The following is a 19,152-nucleotide window of genomic DNA, read 5'->3' on the forward strand; positions in this document are numbered from 1 at the left end:
TATGGGCTCCTTTCATTAGATGGAATTCTGTTTTAAGAGAACATATTTCACAGTCATATATATACATATATATATATATTATATATATATATATATATATATATATATATATATATATGTGTGTGTGTGTGTGTGTGTGTGTGGTGTGTGTGTGTGTGTGTGTGTGTGTGTGTACACCCTTATTAAGTGTTTTTAAATATAATCAATGTGAATATATTAAATATTTTGGTATTTCACCAAACCATTCCACCACTCCAGTTCAGGTTAGAATTATATAGAAACAAAATCTCTCTCTCTCTCTCTCTATCTGTGTGTGTGTGTGTGTGTGTGTGTCCTATTTAACACCCTTCTCTTAAAATGCATAATCATCATTTGCCCTACCCATTTCCCTCTACCATTTATATTCATTCCTGTGTGATGATACGTAAGCATCCTTCTATTCCTGTCCATGATTCTCGTACGAGTACAATCCTTCCTAAAACTGGTTTCCTGCGGAGAAGGAATCCTTCAGGTATCCTTTGTAACCAAATCTTACGGAGAAGGGAGATACAACCTACCCCTAAATTGTGGCAGGTTCGGTGTTCCCCTTATCCCTAACGTTCCGCCCTACCTCCCCCCCAACCCCCTCCCCTCAACGTCTCAGGAATGAGAGAGTAAGAAGGACATTGATCTCAACGCTGCCCCTTTCCTAGCGGACGTAGGAGCTGCACGTTTCAGCTTCGACGCCCTCCCCCTCCCCCTCCATCACTTCTACCACCTCCCCCACCATCCAACTGACGCTCCCTCCTACCCATTACCCTCCACTCCCTGAAACCGCCACCCTCGACACACTGATATCAGACAGGTAGGACGAAGTTCCAGGTCTACCTACCAGACTCTAGACTGGAAATGTGTTTAACTTCATCAGCTTTCTTTTGGCTGTGCCGTTTCGTGTTGGAAGGGACTGATGTGAAAACACTTATTAACCATTTCTTAATTCGAGAGTAGTTTAATTAAGGATTTATTAACGCAGTTATTCGTTTTATGAATCTATATAAAACAGATCTTGTACTCGGGACAGGGAAAGAGTCACGGTTTTAACAGGACGGCCAGATGTTACTCACCGACGCTGCAAGGAGGTGACTGGAGAGGTGTCAGACCGTCACAGTCCCACACACATAGTTGGCACCAGTGCTAAGTTGACGTACATTATTACAGTAATACCTGCTATTGAGACTTACACCGTTCAGTTAAATCCATTTCTTTTCCGAATCACAACAAGTGATGACACTTTGCCATCAAATTGGGCTCTCTCTCTCTCTCTCTCTCTCTCAGCACACCTTGTACAGTACAAAGATGGGAAAGGGCATATGCTAACAAAAGCAAAAAGGTTTCTTTTCCTGTTAAATTATTGGGGACATTCAGATATTTGTCTTTGTTCATCTCATACCTTGCTTATGTACTCAAACAGCCGTGTGCCAAAACATTTGCATCGTAAGAATGAAAATGGAAAGGCTACCGCAGGACATTCATGTGTAAATGAAGGCATATTTACATAAAAGGAGGTTAACACAAATATGGAGTGTGCGCATGCGCCGCCGGCCATATCGACTTCTATGTTTTCACCATTTAGAAAATGCGCTTTTGAATTAGTTAATAGGCTTATAAATCCATTCAGATGTATTCATTTTAGGAAAGTTCAGCAACATAGCTTCAGCTGACCATTTGGAAATTTTTTTTTATCTGGAACTTCGTTGTTTACAAACTTACCACGGACCTTATGAGTCTAGTGTACGCCTCGAAAAGCCAGTAAATGAGTTGTCTGACATCGTTGTTTGGAAACTTTGGTGACGAAGGTGAATATACGAAGGAATTTCCTCGCCCCATTAAGAAAAAATAGTATTTGGTTTAACCTGTAACCTTCAAGGAGAAACTGAAGTCACTTCTGGCCATTTTTAAGTCGCCAAGTAAAAGGCGAGTCATGTTCGAGTCAGGTCTGTTTTTATTTTGACAATAAGCCTCATCGGCAGGAAATTTTACGAGCTGATATGCCGACCATATAAAGGATCGTGACTCATTCGCTGGCGTTAGAGACCTGTTGCCGTTCACACCGAATTCTAATGTTTGTTGCGCCTTTCTGAAAGGAAATTTTGGTGCTTCTTTGCTTATTATTTATGCGTTACCTCCCAGATGCTAGTACTAAACATGGCGGGAGCTCAATGGGACGCAGTGTTTAGTACTATAGTAGATTCACATCAACCGTGCATTTGACATCTAGGCCAGTCCATCACGACGCTCCTGATTGGCTGTTGATAAGCCAATAACAGGGCTGGAAACTCTCGGTCTCTCTCTCGAGAGAGTTCACATAGGCAGAATGTATGTTCCTCTTCTCCTGAGGGATACGTCTTTCAAAAGCATCCCTCAGGAGAGATGGAACATACATCCTACCTATGTAAACTCTCTCGAGAGACAGTTTCCAGCCCTGTGGTTGGCTTATCAACAGCCATTTGTCTGCCATGACAGATGGTCAGAGGGGTCTTATGTGCCAACTGCTTTTGGTTGCCCTTGGCGGTCATCCGTCCTATTAAGATAGACTTACTTTTGTTATTGTCTTGAAATTATGAGTAATGCAGCCTTTTTAGTTTATAAATTCCATTTCATTGAAAAGAAATTTTAAACGATATTTTAAAAGTAAGTATGAAATATAAAATTATTACTAATTTTATTTTGACATTACACTATGCCACCTTTAAGCTTGGGTATTTTAAACAGTTGTAAATTGTATATATATATATATATATATATATATATATATATATATATATATATGTATATATATCTTTCTTAATGGGTTTTCATTATTATTCAAAGTGAGCAAACATGAATAAGAGAGAAGTAGTAAAGACCAATGACTCGAGAAACAAAATTTTCATTTAATGAACAAATATCTATCTATATACAAGTATTTAAGCAAAATTTATATTGTGAATGATGCTTAGACCACTGGCAGCCCCTGAATCATGAGACACATGGCGTGGATTCATTAGGTGGAGATGAATTAAACTTCCTTGGACGTTACAACATGAAACAAGTAAAAACCGCGCCGGAGTTTTCGGTACAGCATATAACGCTGTGTGAAACTCTCAGCCACGGCCCATGAAGCTCTCAGCCGCGGCCCTGAAACTTTCAGCCTAGGCCTGGCGGTGGCCTTTGTTGTTGGTACCTATAGCAGTGCCAGACGCACAATCATCGCCGAAGCTTCTTCGGCACAGTTGAGTTTTCGGTACAACGTATAAATCCGTATGAAACTCAGCCATGGCCTATGAAGCTCTCAGCTGCAGCCCATGAAACTTTCAGCCAAGGCCTGGTGGTGGCCTGTGTTGTTGGGTGTCAGACGTACAATCATGGCTAGCTTTAATCTTAAAGGAAATAAAAACTGCTAAGGCTAGAGGGCTGAAATTTGGTATGTTTCATGATTAGAGGTGAATGATCAGCATACTAAATTGCAGAAATTGCAGCCCTCTAGCCTCAGTAGCTTTGAAGATCTGAGGGCGGACAGAAACAGTGCGGACGAACAGACAAATCGCCATCTCCATAGTTTTCTTTTACTGAAAACTTTCGGAAACGACGTCACGGGAACAGTTGGCACCAGTTTAAAGATCCCAGGCAAGACTGGGGACATTTCCTGAAGGACAGGCGTCAAAAACAGTTGTAACATCAGGATTTTTTTTTTTTCAAATCAGCTGATATTAGAAGCTATTTAACACTGAACACAATTACCTTCATAGACTCTTTAGATATCAAAGGAGCAGTGTTACCGCCAAAGGTATGAAATAACATAAGTATACCTTTAACGTAACGCAGTCAGTGTTAAGTAACTATATAATTTACAACTGATAAACTGCACATAAAGCCAGCTATAATGAAGGCGGTAAAGATAAGATCTAATGTTATATGTCTTAGTGACACTAATACTGTTTGGTGAAGTCAGCCGATAACAGGATCAGCGCCCAAGAAGAGGCCTCGAACCAAGTAACAGGAAGATCCGTGCGTAGGAATGTCTACGTGTGTAATGGAATCGCCTCCTGGGGCATGGAGGAAGCCTTATCTTGCTTCTGGAGGGCAAAACGCCCGAGAGAGAGAGGAGGTTGTGAAGGAACGCTTGAGGAACATATTTATTGCCTTAGATAAGACCTGTTGGTTACAATGCTGAGATAAAAGTATACTTTTTATTAGTTTGTTTTCTTCCCAAGTCCCAGTGTAACCGTGTTGTGTACCTTCGACGTTCATTTTGTTCCCCGCGTTTATAACGTTTGAACGAGAGGTCTTATAGGCCTTGACGGCTGGATTTATTGTTTTATTCCAAGGCTTGCATCGGATGGGGTCGGTCGGAGAATAAGATTTACGGCTGATAAGAAAATGCATTGATCATCGTGAATCTGACACTGTTGGATGGATTTCGAGTCTCTCTCTCTCTCTCTCTCTCTCTCTCTTCTTCTCTCCTCCTCTCTCTCTCTCTCTCTCTCTCTCTCTCTCTCTCTATGAGAACATTGACTAAGTTTTTATCATCATGTTGCTGAGATCCCTGCAGTCAGGTATATTATCATAAATATTTCGTAATGCATTTTATTTGTTTATTATATTATACACACCATATTTCACTGACGCATATATATACATATATAATTTTTATTTACACTCGTGTATGTGCGTTTGTTTGTTTGCGTAGCATACGTCCTTTACTTGTTTTACAGTTAATTGCCTTTATGATTTGATAATCAAGAATACTTCTTCATGATTTGGGCTTTTGTAGACAACACTTTCTGAAAACAGCTTCTCGTTGTGCGCAGCAGTTTTTTTTTTTTACTTTCTAGATATTTTCCTATCTTGATGCGAGTTGACCCTGGCTTTTGCAAACTCACGACACTGGCTGAAAGTGTGTCTCATGAATGATCGTGTATTGTACTTTATTCCATCGATGCTCTCTCTCTCTCTCTCTCTCTCTCTCTCTCTCTCTCTCTCTCTCTCTCTCTCTCTCTCTCTCTTTCTGTGTGTGTGTATATATATATATATATGGATGTATGTATGTCTGTGTACATATACATACATATATGTGTGAGATATAAATGTGCGCGAGTGGAAGTGTGCGTCCTGTGGTATTCATAAGTTGGGTGGGTGGTGGGTACAAGTAGCCTCTCCATGTGAGACTCTTCCCTGGTTTTTAAAACGAAACGAAACAAGACAAATTTTTTTATGCTTGGAGGACTGTCGATAAAGAGCAGGTGCTTGCCTTCTCATGCCTGTTGAAAGGAATCGCGTCCTAAATGCGCAGTTTCGTGGCGTTTTTAACAGATAGACATCTTTTTTCTTTTTATTTAAAGTGACGCCGGGGTTTTTCAAAGGTATGGCTCTAAGGTATGTTTTGGTAAATAACCCTATTTCTCTTTCCGATTTTTAACTCTCTCTCTCTCTCTCTCTCGCTCGCTCTCTCTTTTTATAAATATAATATAGTATATAGAATATATTTATATATATATATTATATATATTTAACTCTCTCTATCTCTCTCTCTCTCTCTTCTCTCTCCTCTATATATATATATATATATATATATATATATATATATATATTGCTAAACACCCTCCCCCCCGCCCCCCCAAGATCGATACACACCGGCCTATGGTTGAAACCCTTAGGAGTCACTGATTGGAAAAGATCAGGTTAGACCTTTTAAAAATAGAAAAATATAGTTGTTAAGTGCTGTCTCAATAAATAGCGTGATGCGGTTTGTATGCAAATAAGGAAATCATGAAATATTCAAGGTTAGAGCGGCCTGTCCAACAAGGTTTGAAGCAAAGCATTTCCTTATAGAAACATTTCCCAGTAATCAAGATAAGGTGACATTGAGCACTGAATTTACACGTGTTGATGTTTTCTACTCTGGTTTCCAGGGGAAGTCTTTTGTGGTATTGCGTTGTATTTGGACTACTCTATTCGAACTTCTTCAGATAAAGACATTATCCACGCGGGACAGAAAATCATATTAATATATATATATATATATATATATATATATATATATATATATATATATATATATATATAGTATATATAAAACACACACATATACTCTATATATATATATATATATATATATATATATATATAGATATATATATATATATATGTCTATCTATCCTATATAGTATACATACATACATACATACATATAATATATATATATATATATATATATATATATATCATATGAGATATAGATATATGTCTATCTATCTATATAGTATACATACACACATACATAAATACATGCATACATACATTTTCACAAGAGAAAATTGCTTCTATAGACTTAGATTCCATGAAATCAGTTTCTTGTTGATTACAAATATTAAAAAAGCAGAAGCACTACGGCCTATTACTGTTAATTTTCAAAACCATTCCTTTCATAGAATTCATATCTTGAACCCGAAAGTTTTTCCCTTTTGTTGACCTTTCTTCTTCTTTCTGCGGCTCGAGGGAAACATGAATATGTCATCCGCTGAATAGTCATTTTCCATCTTAACCTGTGACATCACTGGACAAGGTTGGATGGGTTAAGATTCTTTGCGCATGAGCGTGCTCCCCTGAATATTTAGATATTCAGGAATTGAGAGAAAAAAATATATGATTTGGGCATTTTTTACGTGCTTATGAAGGTTAGCAATTGTTAAACGTTTGTAGGTTAATATCTGCGCAAAATTGTTCCTTTGCGGGTACGTACTTGAACGCCCGCGAACACTTGGAAGTGTATGATTTTTTGCGTTTAGGTGATGTATAATTTTGTTTATTCGCAGTATTATGTGACTTGTATGTATGAATGTATGGTTATATATATATATATATATATATATATATATATATATATAAATATATATATATATATATATATATATATATAGATATATATATATATATATATATATACATACATACATACATACACACGCACTTCAGAGAGAGAGAGAGAGAGAGAGAGAGAGAGAGAGAGAGAGAGAGAGAGAGCGTTCGCTAGACGTTGAATAAAAAATAAATCTTATCGTTTTATATTTATGATAATTAATGCGTGTTTCTCTTCTTTTCCAGGTGGATTCTTCTTCTGGCCCTGGCCTTTATCACAGGCCATGTAAGGTAAGACATATGTGAGAACCCAAATCTCCCAGCAATTCATAAAAAAATGGTTAATGAAGAAACTGTACTTTTGGTGTTTTGAAGCTATCAGTTCTTCAATATCAGTGCTGCCATTAATTGACAATAATAATAGCAACACAGTATTTGACGTTTGACGATGCTTAGGGCTGTCTTAATATTTGTTTATTTTTTTCTTTCTTTGCTTTCACTATGAACGACTTGCCGAAATCTTTTGAAGTACCGTGTCATTGAGTTTCGTCTATTATTAAGCAAGCCTTTACTGACACTTAGGTATTAATAACAAAGAATACGCCCTCTGTTTATCTTCCATGGAGAATGCAATCAAGGTTAAAATCAATAATGTTCAAGGAACGGAGCTGAAATATATCTCCATATTTTAATAACGGACAGCTATCGATTTATGTATCGTTGTATTCTGGATTATTTTTGCTTTTGTTTATTCAGTCGGAAGTTCAACTGCAGTTTATAAGCGATCACTTAAGATATTCCTCCATCATTTATCCTGCATGTCTGATTATTCTCAATACACCTGTCGTAGGCGATGAGGTATCACGAGTTATAATTACGTTTCTAGTGAAAGTGAAACTGGCTATTAACTTTGGAAGCCATTTTTTGCGAATTGTAGCTTCATTCCACCATGTAAGTAATACAAGGTGATCTGTCATCTCAATTTAACAGTAGTTTTTGTGTTTTGAAAGAATAATGTCGAGTGTCAGTTATAACCGGACGCTGTGTATTCGTAGCGAACGTTCAGAATGAATTAAATAGAATGTGATTTCAGAACGATATTGTCCGCCATGTCTTTCGTTCTTACAGTGTTTTTTTCACAAATAATTTCCAAACTCAGCAAGAATTACTTTTCCATCATAAGAGGCGTTGCTATTCAGGTGTTGAGAAATGAAAAATGAACCCATGACCGAAAAGATATGAAACAACAGTAAGTTGGATAAATGTGCCATGTTGGCTTTTGTATGTTTGTTGAATACGGATAAACAGTAGAATGGGGTGAACAGTGAAATGATAGCGTCAAATTTAACTTCCCTGATTTTCCTCTTTATTTAGGACATCAGCTTTGTTAAGTCTAATGGTGGCAGGTTCGTAAATAATAATAATGCAATCATAAGTTTACGAAATGCTAAAGCCCATGTTTCAATATACTTAAAGAAAACGAGTGCACTTATAAGTGTAAAAGAAAACGGGCGTATCTTTAATATGGGTTCCTCAAGAAATTTTATGTAGAAAGCTATGATTTTTTACCAATGAAACGAAATATACTGATCGTAGTCTCCTCTTTTTTGCTTATTAGTATCGTTTTTGTTGCACATTTTTCTTGCGTTGTCTCTGTAGTTGCGAAATTCAGTGTGTAAGTGGGTTTTTTCCTGAAATACTTTTAATCTCATCGAGAGAGTTGAAGGAAAACAAACATTTAGGTACTCCCCTTCTACAGTGATATATTCACTTGTCACTGAGAGAGAGAGAGAGAGAGAGAGAGAGAGAGAGGAGAGAGAGAGAGAGAGAGAGAGAGAGAGAGAGAGAATTTTCCCTAGGATTTCAGAACTGGCCCTTTTTCAGGTCCCAGTCGCAGCTGGAATTCAACATTACGACTACCTGGAATGGCGGAGATATTAAACACGACCCCATCCAGTTAGTCCTCACAGGGAGCCCAGATGGGGAATACCTAGATCTTGCCATCGAGGCTCCATTCTTCAACGACCCTCCAGCTCCACCTGGCCCAGCTGGTCAGCCATTCTACGGCCTTTGGAACTATGAAGGTAAAGAACTTTGCATTTTTTTTTTGTAACAAATATTTTTTTCTAGTTGGCAAATTTATTCCATTTAACCCCCAGTGCAGAAGTGAAGGTCCAAATGGTTCTTTATGCTTTTTTTGCTTTCCATCTTATCTCTAATGATTAAGGGAAAGCTTAAATAATTCGCTTTCGCTGTCTGTAGCATATCCTTTTTCCTTTGCATTCATTTCATAATTTATTTTGAGGTAATAATGTATTTGTCCTTACCAGCGATAAGAAATAGATTTTTATATGGATCATTAACTCATCATCCAGTAGGGATTCGGCAGGGCTAAAGCTAAGAATTTTTTAGTGGGTGGGCACTGGACTTAGTTTTTTTTTTTTAACTTAGTCATTGCATATAAAATATCGTGCGGTTATACTGTACATTTATTTAACTTATCAATAATTGTTCAGGCATAATGAAAATATTTAATAAAACAATTTTCATTTCATTTTACAGATTTTTTTTTTGCTATAGCAAGAGATATGTTAACAAATTCTGTCATTTTCAAGAAGTAGTGTTTTAGTTATATTTAATCACTTACAGACCTTTTGGGCGAAGTTAATTTAGTGGGTGGGCGATTTATTTTTGTAGATGGGTAGTCCCCCACCCAGTTTAGGCCTGGGATTCGGCATTTACAATTTCTTCAACACTTCTTTAAAAGACATCCCTGTGTTCTATATTGGCCATTCATGCATTTAGGACAGACATACATTTTATATGCATCATGCCTTCTTTTGTGTAGTATATTACGTTGCTAATTGGTTTACATGATGATAGATAATCAGTGTGTTATTATTATTATTATTATTATTATTATTTATTTTATTTTATTTGTTTATTTTATTTTATTTATTTATTTATTTATTTTTTTGGTCTTATCACAGTCCTCCAATTCGACTTGGTGGTATTTATAGTGTGGGGTTTCGGGTTGCATCCTGCCTCCTTAGGAGTCCATTCTTTTCTTACTATGTGCGCCGTTTCTAGGATCACACACTTCTGCATGAGTCCTGGAGCTACTTCAGCCTCTAGTTTTTCCAGATTCCTTTTCAGGCTCTTGAGATCGTGCTAGTGTTCCTATGATTATGGGTAAAACAATTTTCCGTCTGGCATATCCCATATCCTGCTTATTTCTATTTTCAGGTCTTGATACTTATCCATTTTTTTCCCTTCTTTCTCTTCAACTCTGGTGTCCCATGGTATTGCGACATCAGTGAGTGATACCTTCTTCTTGATTTTGTCAATCAACGTCACGTCTGGTCTGTTTGCACGTATCACCCTATCTGTTCTGATACCATAGTCCCAGAGGATCTTTGCCTGATTGTTTTCTATCACTCCTTCAGGTTGGTGCTCGTACCACTTACTACTGCAAGGTAGCTGGTGTTTCTTGCACAGGCTCCAATGGAGGGCTTTTGCCACTGACTCATGCCTCTATTTGTACTGGTTCTGTGCAAGTGCCGACATTCGCTTGCTATGTGGTTTATGGTTTCATTTTTCGTATTGCACTTCTTACATATGGGAGAGATGTTATTTCCATCTATCGTTCTTTCAACATATCTGGTTCTTAGGGCCTGATCTTGTGCCGCTGTTATCATTCCTTCAGTTTCCTTCTGAGCTCTTACCTTTGTAGCCATTGCCATGTGTCATCGCTGGCTAGTTCTTTAGTCTCACATGTATTGTCCGTGCATTGGTTTGTTGTGCCATTCCTATGTTCTGTTTGTCATTCTCCTGTCTCTGTATATTTCTGGGTCTTCGTCTACTTTTTTCAGTCCTTCTTCCCACGCACTCTTGAGCCACTCGTCTTCACTGGTTTTCAGATATTGATGAAGTCCTCTATGCTTAGTAGTCCTCTCCGTCTTTCCTTTCGTGTTTTGTATAGTCTGTCCGTATTTGCTCTTGGGTGTAGTGCTTTGTGTATTGTCATATGTTTCCTAGTTTTCTGGCCTATGCTGCGGTGTTCTGTCTTCGTCCTTTCCACAATTCCTGCTCTGTATCTGATTACTGGCACTGCCCATGTGTTTATGGCTTTTATCATATTTCTGGCGTTGAGTGTTGACTTGAGTATCGCCTTGAGTCTCTGCATTTATTCTTTCCTGATCGTGTCATTCATCTCTTGGTGTTTTATATCCCCTCCTTCCAGTATTCCCAGGTATTTGCAACAAATATTATTATTATTATTATTATTATTATTATTATTATTATTATTATTATTATTATTATTATTATTCATGAACATGATATCATGACAGAACAATCCATAAAATATTACATCCATATATGAAAAAAGAAAGCAATAAGTTCAGTAAATCATCTGCAGTATTCACCTTTTTGTTGCATTAAAACTCATAAATAGTTATCACATTTATTTTTATTGAATGTACGAAATAGGTTAAAGCTATCATTAGAGCCCAATTTTTGCATATTTGCTAATCTATGTACAGTGTATATAGCTTAGCAGGAGAGTAGTAATTCTAATACAGTGTATACAGATTATATAGATTAGTAGGAGAATAGTAAAGGAAATAGTGTATATAGATTAGCAGGAGACTAGTAACTCTAATACAGTGTTTATAGATTAGCAGGAGAATAGCAACACTAATGCGGAGTATATAGATTAGCAGGAGAATAGTAATTTTAATACAGTGTTTATAGATTAGCAGGAGAATAGTAATTCTAATACAGTATATAGAGATTATATAGATTAGTAGGAGAATAGTACTCCTTAAACCAGTATATATAGAGATTATATAGATTAGTAGGAGAACAGTAACTCTAAACAGTATATATAGATTATCAGGAGAATACTAGCTCTAATACAGAGTTTGTAGAATAGCAGGAGAATAGTAATTGTAATACAGAGTATATAGATTATCAGGAGAATAGTAACTATAATACAGTGTTTATAGATTAGCAGGAGAATAGTAATTCTAATACAGTGTATATCGATTAGCAAAATAAATTGTTTTAACAACACAGTATACAGAAAGAAAGAGAATTAATCATACATGACTTTCTAAAAAGATGTTAGACTCGTGGTCAGAATTCTCTTTGATTTTTTTTCGAAATGACTCGTCTAAGTAAAATGTCCGGAATATTTGTAGATATGGTTATCTTTGTTCGTTGCGATTACCTTTTTGGGACGTTGAAATTTATTAACTATTGATTTATTCTTGCCTTACAGTGGTGGAAGCTTTCTTCTTGAACGATAACAACCAATACCTGGAAGTGGAAGTTTGTCCGTAAGTTGGTCTCTACTTCATCCACTGTTTTTCTTCATGTCGTTTTAAATAAGTTTTTTTTTTTTTTTTTGTCACTGCTCCTGCTTGTATTTTTTTCGTCAGTCGCCTCGTTAAAGCGAAACTAGGAAGATTATTTATTTTATTTATTTTCAGTCATCCTCTTTACTACACAATTAGAAATTGTAGGTTTTAGACAACCTGATATTTTTCACGTAAAGCAAAGATGTGTTGATTTTGAAGTTTTCTTTTGGTTTCTTTTAGTAGATTTTTTATATTAGAACGAAATCGTAATTAATGCGTGCCAAAAATATGGGTCTTCCTATGTATAAAAATTCCATTTGTTATTTAGTTAAAAATTACATAATGAGTGAATTAATTATGTATTTAATTCATACTTTAAAGGAAATTCAGAAGATTGGAAGTTAAATTCACTCAGTTTGTATTGAACGCTAATTTGAGCTGCATTTACAAAGCTCACTTATACGAGAAAGTTTTGCATCTGGTTGAAACGTTTCGTTTTCTAAAAACGATCAGCCATGTCTCCTATTTTATACGTATATCAAAAGTATAATTTTTTTATTCTTTTAAATTTTATATTTTATAAATTTTATCATTTTTATTTTACACTTTTTTAAATTTTATGTTTTTATTTTCTGATTCTTAAAAAAAAGAAAAAAAGAATATTAGTAATTTTATGTAACATCCCTGGTGACGGGGACCTCATCTCATAAGATGAAAGTGGCTCGTTTTTTTAGTCAATTCGTTCATTATACCATTTCGTTGTCCTCCTATGCAGATGGGGACAGCACATTGTCCTCCTCCTGAACGGACAAAGGGCCGCTATACGTCATTCCCTGCCCCTCGAAGTCAACACGACGAGGACGGGAAATAAGTGGATTGGTAATGCAAGAATACCGGTAGGGTACCTGCCCAAAAATGTAAGTACTGGTTGTAGGACCCTTAACTGTTTTTAGTGGAAGATTTATGCATTTACCGATAAGTAATGTAAATTAAGAGAGAGTATAAACTTGAACTTTTTTTAATATAATTTGTAAATTTGTACTACGTATTATTTTCTGAAAAGTGATCCCTAAGATTTGGACTGTTTTACAAGTATATTATTCTGAAATTAATTTTATTCTTATTGTAAAAGATCTAATTTGATTAGTGTGAATCTGATGACAATCTGTAAAATCACCCTTATATTAAGTATGAGTATTAAATGAAGCCTCAGTGCCTTTTTCATTATATATTGATCATTGAAAACTATGTTGAGTTCATTGTTATGTATATAAATTTTTAATATATACCATTGTGTAATTTTGCACTGTCAAAATTTTATATATTCTAACGTCCCAATGAGCCTGAATGATTTCATTCCATTCTATAAAATTTACCAATCTTATGCTTTCCGACTTCAAACGTAAAGATCCAGCAATTCATAAACTTTGACGACTGCAGAGGTCAGAAGTGGCAAATATAATATATTTTTTTTTGAGGCATGAATAAAGCTTTTATTCCTTATTATCTGATATCAGTTATAGGTTTTTATAAGACCTGTTACAAAAGTAACGTTAATAAAAATGGTGTAACTTTTTTTTTTTATGTTTCCACAGGTAACCAAGTTTAACGCTTATGGTATACACGGCTCAGACGAAAACAGGGTTTATGAAAGCCTCTACCCTGCTCCTGGAAATGCTACTGCTCCTGACTTGTATGTTCCTTGTCTTGATTCATGTTTGACTGATACTAATCTTTACTTTTAATTTTCTCTTTTAATTCTCTCGATTCATCACTAGTAAGTGCACTAAATGGATTTATAACGAGTATTTAATCTCTCGTGATTTAAAACTAGTAAATGCACTATTTGGATTTATAACATGTATTTAGTCTCTGTTGATTTTGGAACTAGTAAGTGGACTATCTGAATTAACTACTTATTGCATTATCTGCATTAACTAGTAATTGCATTATCTGGATTAACTAGTAAGTCCACTATCTAGATGGAATGGTAAGTGCACTATCTGAATTAACTAGTAAGTTCACTGTCTGCATTAAACTAGTAAGTGCACTATCTGGATGAACTAGTAAGTCCACTATCTGGATGAACTAGTAAGTGCACTATCTGGATGAACTAGTAAGTGCACTATCTGGATGAACTAGTAAGTTCACTATCTGGATGAACTAGTAAGTGCACTGTCTAGATGAACTAGTAAGTTCACTGTCTGGATGAACTAGTAAGTTCACTGTCTGGATGAACTAGTAAGTTCACTGTCTGGATGAACTAGTAAGTTCACTGTCTGGATGAACTAGTAAGTTCACTATCTGGATGAACTAGTAAGTTCACTGTCTGGATGAACTAGTAAGTTCACTGTTTGATGAATAAACTAGTAAGTTCACTATCTGGATGAACTAGTAAGTTCACTGTCTGGATGAACTAGTAAGTTCACTATCTGGATGAACTAGTAAGTTCACTGTCTGGATGAACTAGTAAGTGCACTGTCTGGATGAACTAGTAAGTTCACTGTCTGGATGAACTAGTAAGTGCACTGTCTGGATGAACTAGTAAGTTCACTGTCTGGATGAACTAGTAAGTTCACTGTCTGGATGAACTAGTAAGTTCACTATCTGGATGAACTAGTAAGTCACTGTCTGCATTAACTAGTAAGTGCACTATCTGGATGAACTAATAAGTCACTGTCTGGATGAACTAGTAAGTGCACTATCTGCATTAATTAGTAAGTGCACTATCTGGATGAACTAGTAAGTGCACTATCTGGATGAACTAGTAAGTTCACTGTCTGGATGAACTAGTAAGTTCACTATCTGGATGAACTAGTAAGTCCACTATCTGGATGAACTAGTAAGTCACTGTCTGCATTAACTATTAAGTGCACTATCTGGATGAACTAATAAGTCACTGTCTGGATGAACTAGTAAGTGCACTATCTGGATGAACTAGTAAATGCACTATCTGGATGATCTAGTAAGTGCACTATCTGGATGATCTAGTAAGTGCACTATCTGGATGAACTAATAAGTGCACTATCTGGATGAACTAATAAGTCACTGTCTGGATTAACTAGTAAGTGCACTATCTGGATGAACTAGTAAGTTCACTATCTGGATGAACTAGTAAGTGCACTATCTGGATGAAATAGTAAGTTCACTATCTGGATGAACTAGTAAGTCACTGGTCTGAATGAACTAGTAAGTCTATCTGATGAACTAGCAGTAGCTTCTGGATGAACTAATAAGTCACATCTGGATGAACTAGTAAGTTCACGTCGGATGAACTAGTAGTGCTAATCTGATTTGAACTAGCAGGTCACTATCTGATGGACTATAAGTTCACTGTCTGGATGAAATAAAGTAAGTCACTATCTGGATGAAATAGTAAGTCACTGTCTGGATGAACTAGTAAGTTGCACTACGATGACTGAAGTCACTATCTGCATTAACTAGTAAGTGCACTATCTGGATTAACTATACTCGGTTTTTTTCCATCTGTCCAATTGCCTGTGGTCCTCGTGCATGGTAACACTGTGTCCCGGGCTTTAAATAGTTACGCTATGTGTAAGTTTTAGGTAAATAAAAGGATATCTGGGTATACGTTTGCAACTGAAAAGTGTTTTAATAATTTACTGTATGCGATTTACACCGTTAATATTCGAAATAGGATATTGTTATTATTGTTGCATGTAAGCTGCCTTTTCGGGGTGGCGAATGGAACAGCCAGACGCAAATTCCATTAAACAGATGCTAAACCAAGTTACGTCATATTGTATCTAGCTAACATGTACTTTATAAAAATTAAAAGTATATACTGATATACTTACGTGTAATGAAGGAACATGTAGCTTAGTAGCAGAGTAGGTGTGGCCCAATAAATTTGACATCTTGCAGTAGCGAACAGCGAGAGAAGTAATTTTCCCGCCACTGCGTCTGGCTGTTCCATTCGCCACCCCAAAAAGGCAGCTTAAATTCAACAATAATAACAATATCCTATTTCGAATATTAATGGTGTAATTCGCATACAGTAAATTATTAAAACACTTTTCAGTTGCAAATGTACACCCAGATATCCTTTTATTTACCTAAAACTTACACATAGCGTAACTATTTAAAGCCCAGGACGCAGTGTTACCATACGCAAACATCACAAGCGGGTGGACAGATGGAAAAAAACAGCGTGTAGTAAGAGCACTGTCTGGATGAGCTAGTAAGTTCACTATCGAGATTAACTAGTAAGTGCACTATCTGGAGGAACTAGTAAGTGCACTATCTGGATTTATAACTTGTACTTAATCTCTCTGGATTTAAGACTAGTAAATGCACTATCTGAATTAACAAGTAAGTTCACTATCTGGATGAACTAGTAAGTGCACTATCTGGATTTATAACTTGTATTTAATCTTTCGTGATCTATAAGTAGTACTATCTGGATGAACTAGTAATTGCAGTGTCTAGATGTATAAATTGTATTTAATCTCTCGTGATTTATAACTAATAGATGCACTACCTGGATTTATAACATGTATTCAAATTCTCTTGGTTATAACTACTACGTACAATGTCTTGTTGTCTAACTAGTATTTTAAGTAACCAGGATTTATTATTTTTATTCATACGATCTTAATGTGTCATTGTATTTGTGTTATCTTGGTTTATGTGCACCCATACTATTTTTATTCGTAGCTTCTCTGTAAACATTGTTTTACCACGGGTATCTAACTATCTTCATTGATATATATTATACAGTTAATACATGTGGCATCTGTTCTGATAATTATTATCCATGATATATAAATTAGATGGATTATATGCTTAATAATATAATGCTTAACAATATATGTATGATAATGATACAAAGGAAGAGAGAGAGAGAGAGAGAGAGAGAGAGAGGAGAGAAGAGGAGAGGGACGAGAGAGAGAGAGAGAGAGAGAGAGAGAGAGAGAGAGAGAGAGTAATCTAATACTATTTGTCATATTAGAGTTACAAAGAAGAAAGGAAAAACGAAAATATCCTCAGAAGTTACCATTTCTTTTTTTAATCTTAGAATTTCCTGATTCTTTCCAGCCACGCCCTCGAGTACTTCAACGAAATCGACCTTTCTGAAGTGCTGCCTGATCAGGCGAGCGCAGAGATGTCAGAACTGTGGTCTGATTCAATCGAAGGGTGAGTTTTATTGCGCAACTATTTTTTTCTCGTGTGGGGTGTGTTTTATTTTCCAAGTTAGAATTTCCTGAACTTGAGTTTTTTTCGATGATAGGGAAAGTGAGGGAAGGGGGGTGTTGGACATTCACTCTTAAGTCCTTGAATTCTGGTCCAAAGGGGATGAAGAATTAGCATCTCATCCTTGTATAAAAAGATTAATAGTTTGATTGATGCACAAGAATGGGCACTGCAACGAGTATGGCCATCGATGACGATTTGTACATCGGCAAATAAGCGTTGCTAAAAGTTACGGCAAGCTTTACCAGTATGCTGTACTATGTCGATCTTACGACGGAGTCAAATAGAAATTGTAATTGTTAAAAATAATTTTTTTTATTTTCTTCTATGTAAGTTATTGCAATTAGAAGTTTAATTTCTGAAAGATACAATCTTTTTTACGATGACGTAGTGATCCGCAAAGATAGACTTAGAGATAAATCTGAAACAGGCAGTTTTATGGACTGCGGTGCCTATCGACTGAATAAAGCAAATGGCACCAGACTCCTACTGTTAAATCTTAGATTAAAACGTACTCAATGCATCTCACGGGGTCCACTGTAGGCATTACTAAAGGTTCCCTGCAGCGCCCCTTCGACCCCTAGCTGCAACCCCTTTCATTCCTTTTACTGTACCTCCATTCACATGATCTTCCTTCGAACTTGCTATCCATCCTGTCCTAACAGTTTTTTTCATAGAGCAACTGCGAGGTTTTCCTCCTGTTACACCTTTCAAACCTTCTTACTCTCAGTTCTCTTTCCAGCGCTGAATAACCTCATAGGTCCCAGTGCTTGGCCCTTGGCCTAAACTTTATTTTCCATTCCATTTCTACTACTTAAATGATCGGACATCAGTAGGTTTTTGAACTTGATAAGCTGTACGCATAAATTAAGCTCGATAAACGAAATCAGTACCTCACTGGACAGAACAGAAATAAAAATAACCTTGACTGGGTGATTTTACCCCTGGTGTTCATTATTATTATTTGTTTTTCCAGAGTATTCCGATACAGAATCCAGACTGCCTGGAATGGCGCCCCCATAGACCACGCACCTGTCGAAATTACCTTGCAGGGATTTACGGTAAGTTTTCAAATTTTCATTTTACGGAAATGTTTTCAGATAAAGGTATCTTGTTCGACTATTTCCTAAATAATTTTCCTCCTCAGTTTGGATAGTTTAGTAGTTGCTCATTAAATATTTATTTTTCGTCTCGTCCGATTCTGTATGGGTGAAACATTTTCAGCTTATTAAGGGTCTTATTTTCTCTTCAGTCAGTAATACAGTTTACTTACTCAGTTTGTTAGATATCTTGTCTCTTCCTACACACACACACACACACACAGAGTGAGAGAGAGAGAGAGATGACCCTTATTCTTAGTGTATTGATTAAGCACTGTAGTATTGAGATTTTACCGAAGGTATACATATATAAGGGTATATAACCAATCAACTCAGTAGTTCTTGGAAACCCCAGTTGGTAACTGGAACGGTTATTACATAATGTAGGGAATCAGTGAAGAATTCTTTTTAACGTAATGTGCTAATACCAGAAATAAACCTTGGACATTTGAATTCCTAATGTGCAATTTCTGGAGGATATGATACTGATACTTTATTCTGTAGATTGGAAAATATCTCTAGCTTCTTTGCAGCCCATTGCCAATCGTGCCTGATCCTCTGGGGTCTGTTGTTAATTTACTTTTGCCATAAAAAAAGTT

The 19,152-nt window shown here is 36.2% G+C and overlaps 1 protein-coding gene across 3 annotated transcripts in view; it reads left to right on the forward strand.

Moving 5' to 3' along the window:
• LOC135200292 (uncharacterized) overlaps positions 1-19,152 on the forward strand; it is a 79,574-nt gene that overhangs the window by 53,623 nt on the left and 6,799 nt on the right. For 2 of the 3 annotated variants that reach the window (XM_064228792.1, XM_064228790.1), the window contains exons 2-8: positions 7,123-7,167; positions 8,761-8,960; positions 12,161-12,218; positions 13,015-13,156; positions 13,835-13,932; positions 17,298-17,396; positions 18,430-18,514. In XM_064228792.1, the coding sequence (XP_064084862.1) occupies positions 7,123-7,167; positions 8,761-8,960; positions 12,161-12,218; positions 13,015-13,156; positions 13,835-13,932; positions 17,298-17,396; positions 18,430-18,514 (727 nt within the window). Of the gene's footprint in view, positions 1-7,122; positions 7,168-7,690; positions 7,828-8,760; positions 8,961-12,160; positions 12,219-13,014; positions 13,157-13,834; positions 13,933-17,297; positions 17,397-18,429; positions 18,515-19,152 lie in introns of those variants that run through there. The other variant, XM_064228793.1, reaches the window with a different exon arrangement.

Source organism: Macrobrachium nipponense, chromosome 26, assembly GCF_015104395.2.
Source record: "Macrobrachium nipponense isolate FS-2020 chromosome 26, ASM1510439v2, whole genome shotgun sequence".
NCBI classification, from domain to species: Eukaryota; Metazoa; Arthropoda; class Malacostraca; order Decapoda; family Palaemonidae; genus Macrobrachium; species Macrobrachium nipponense.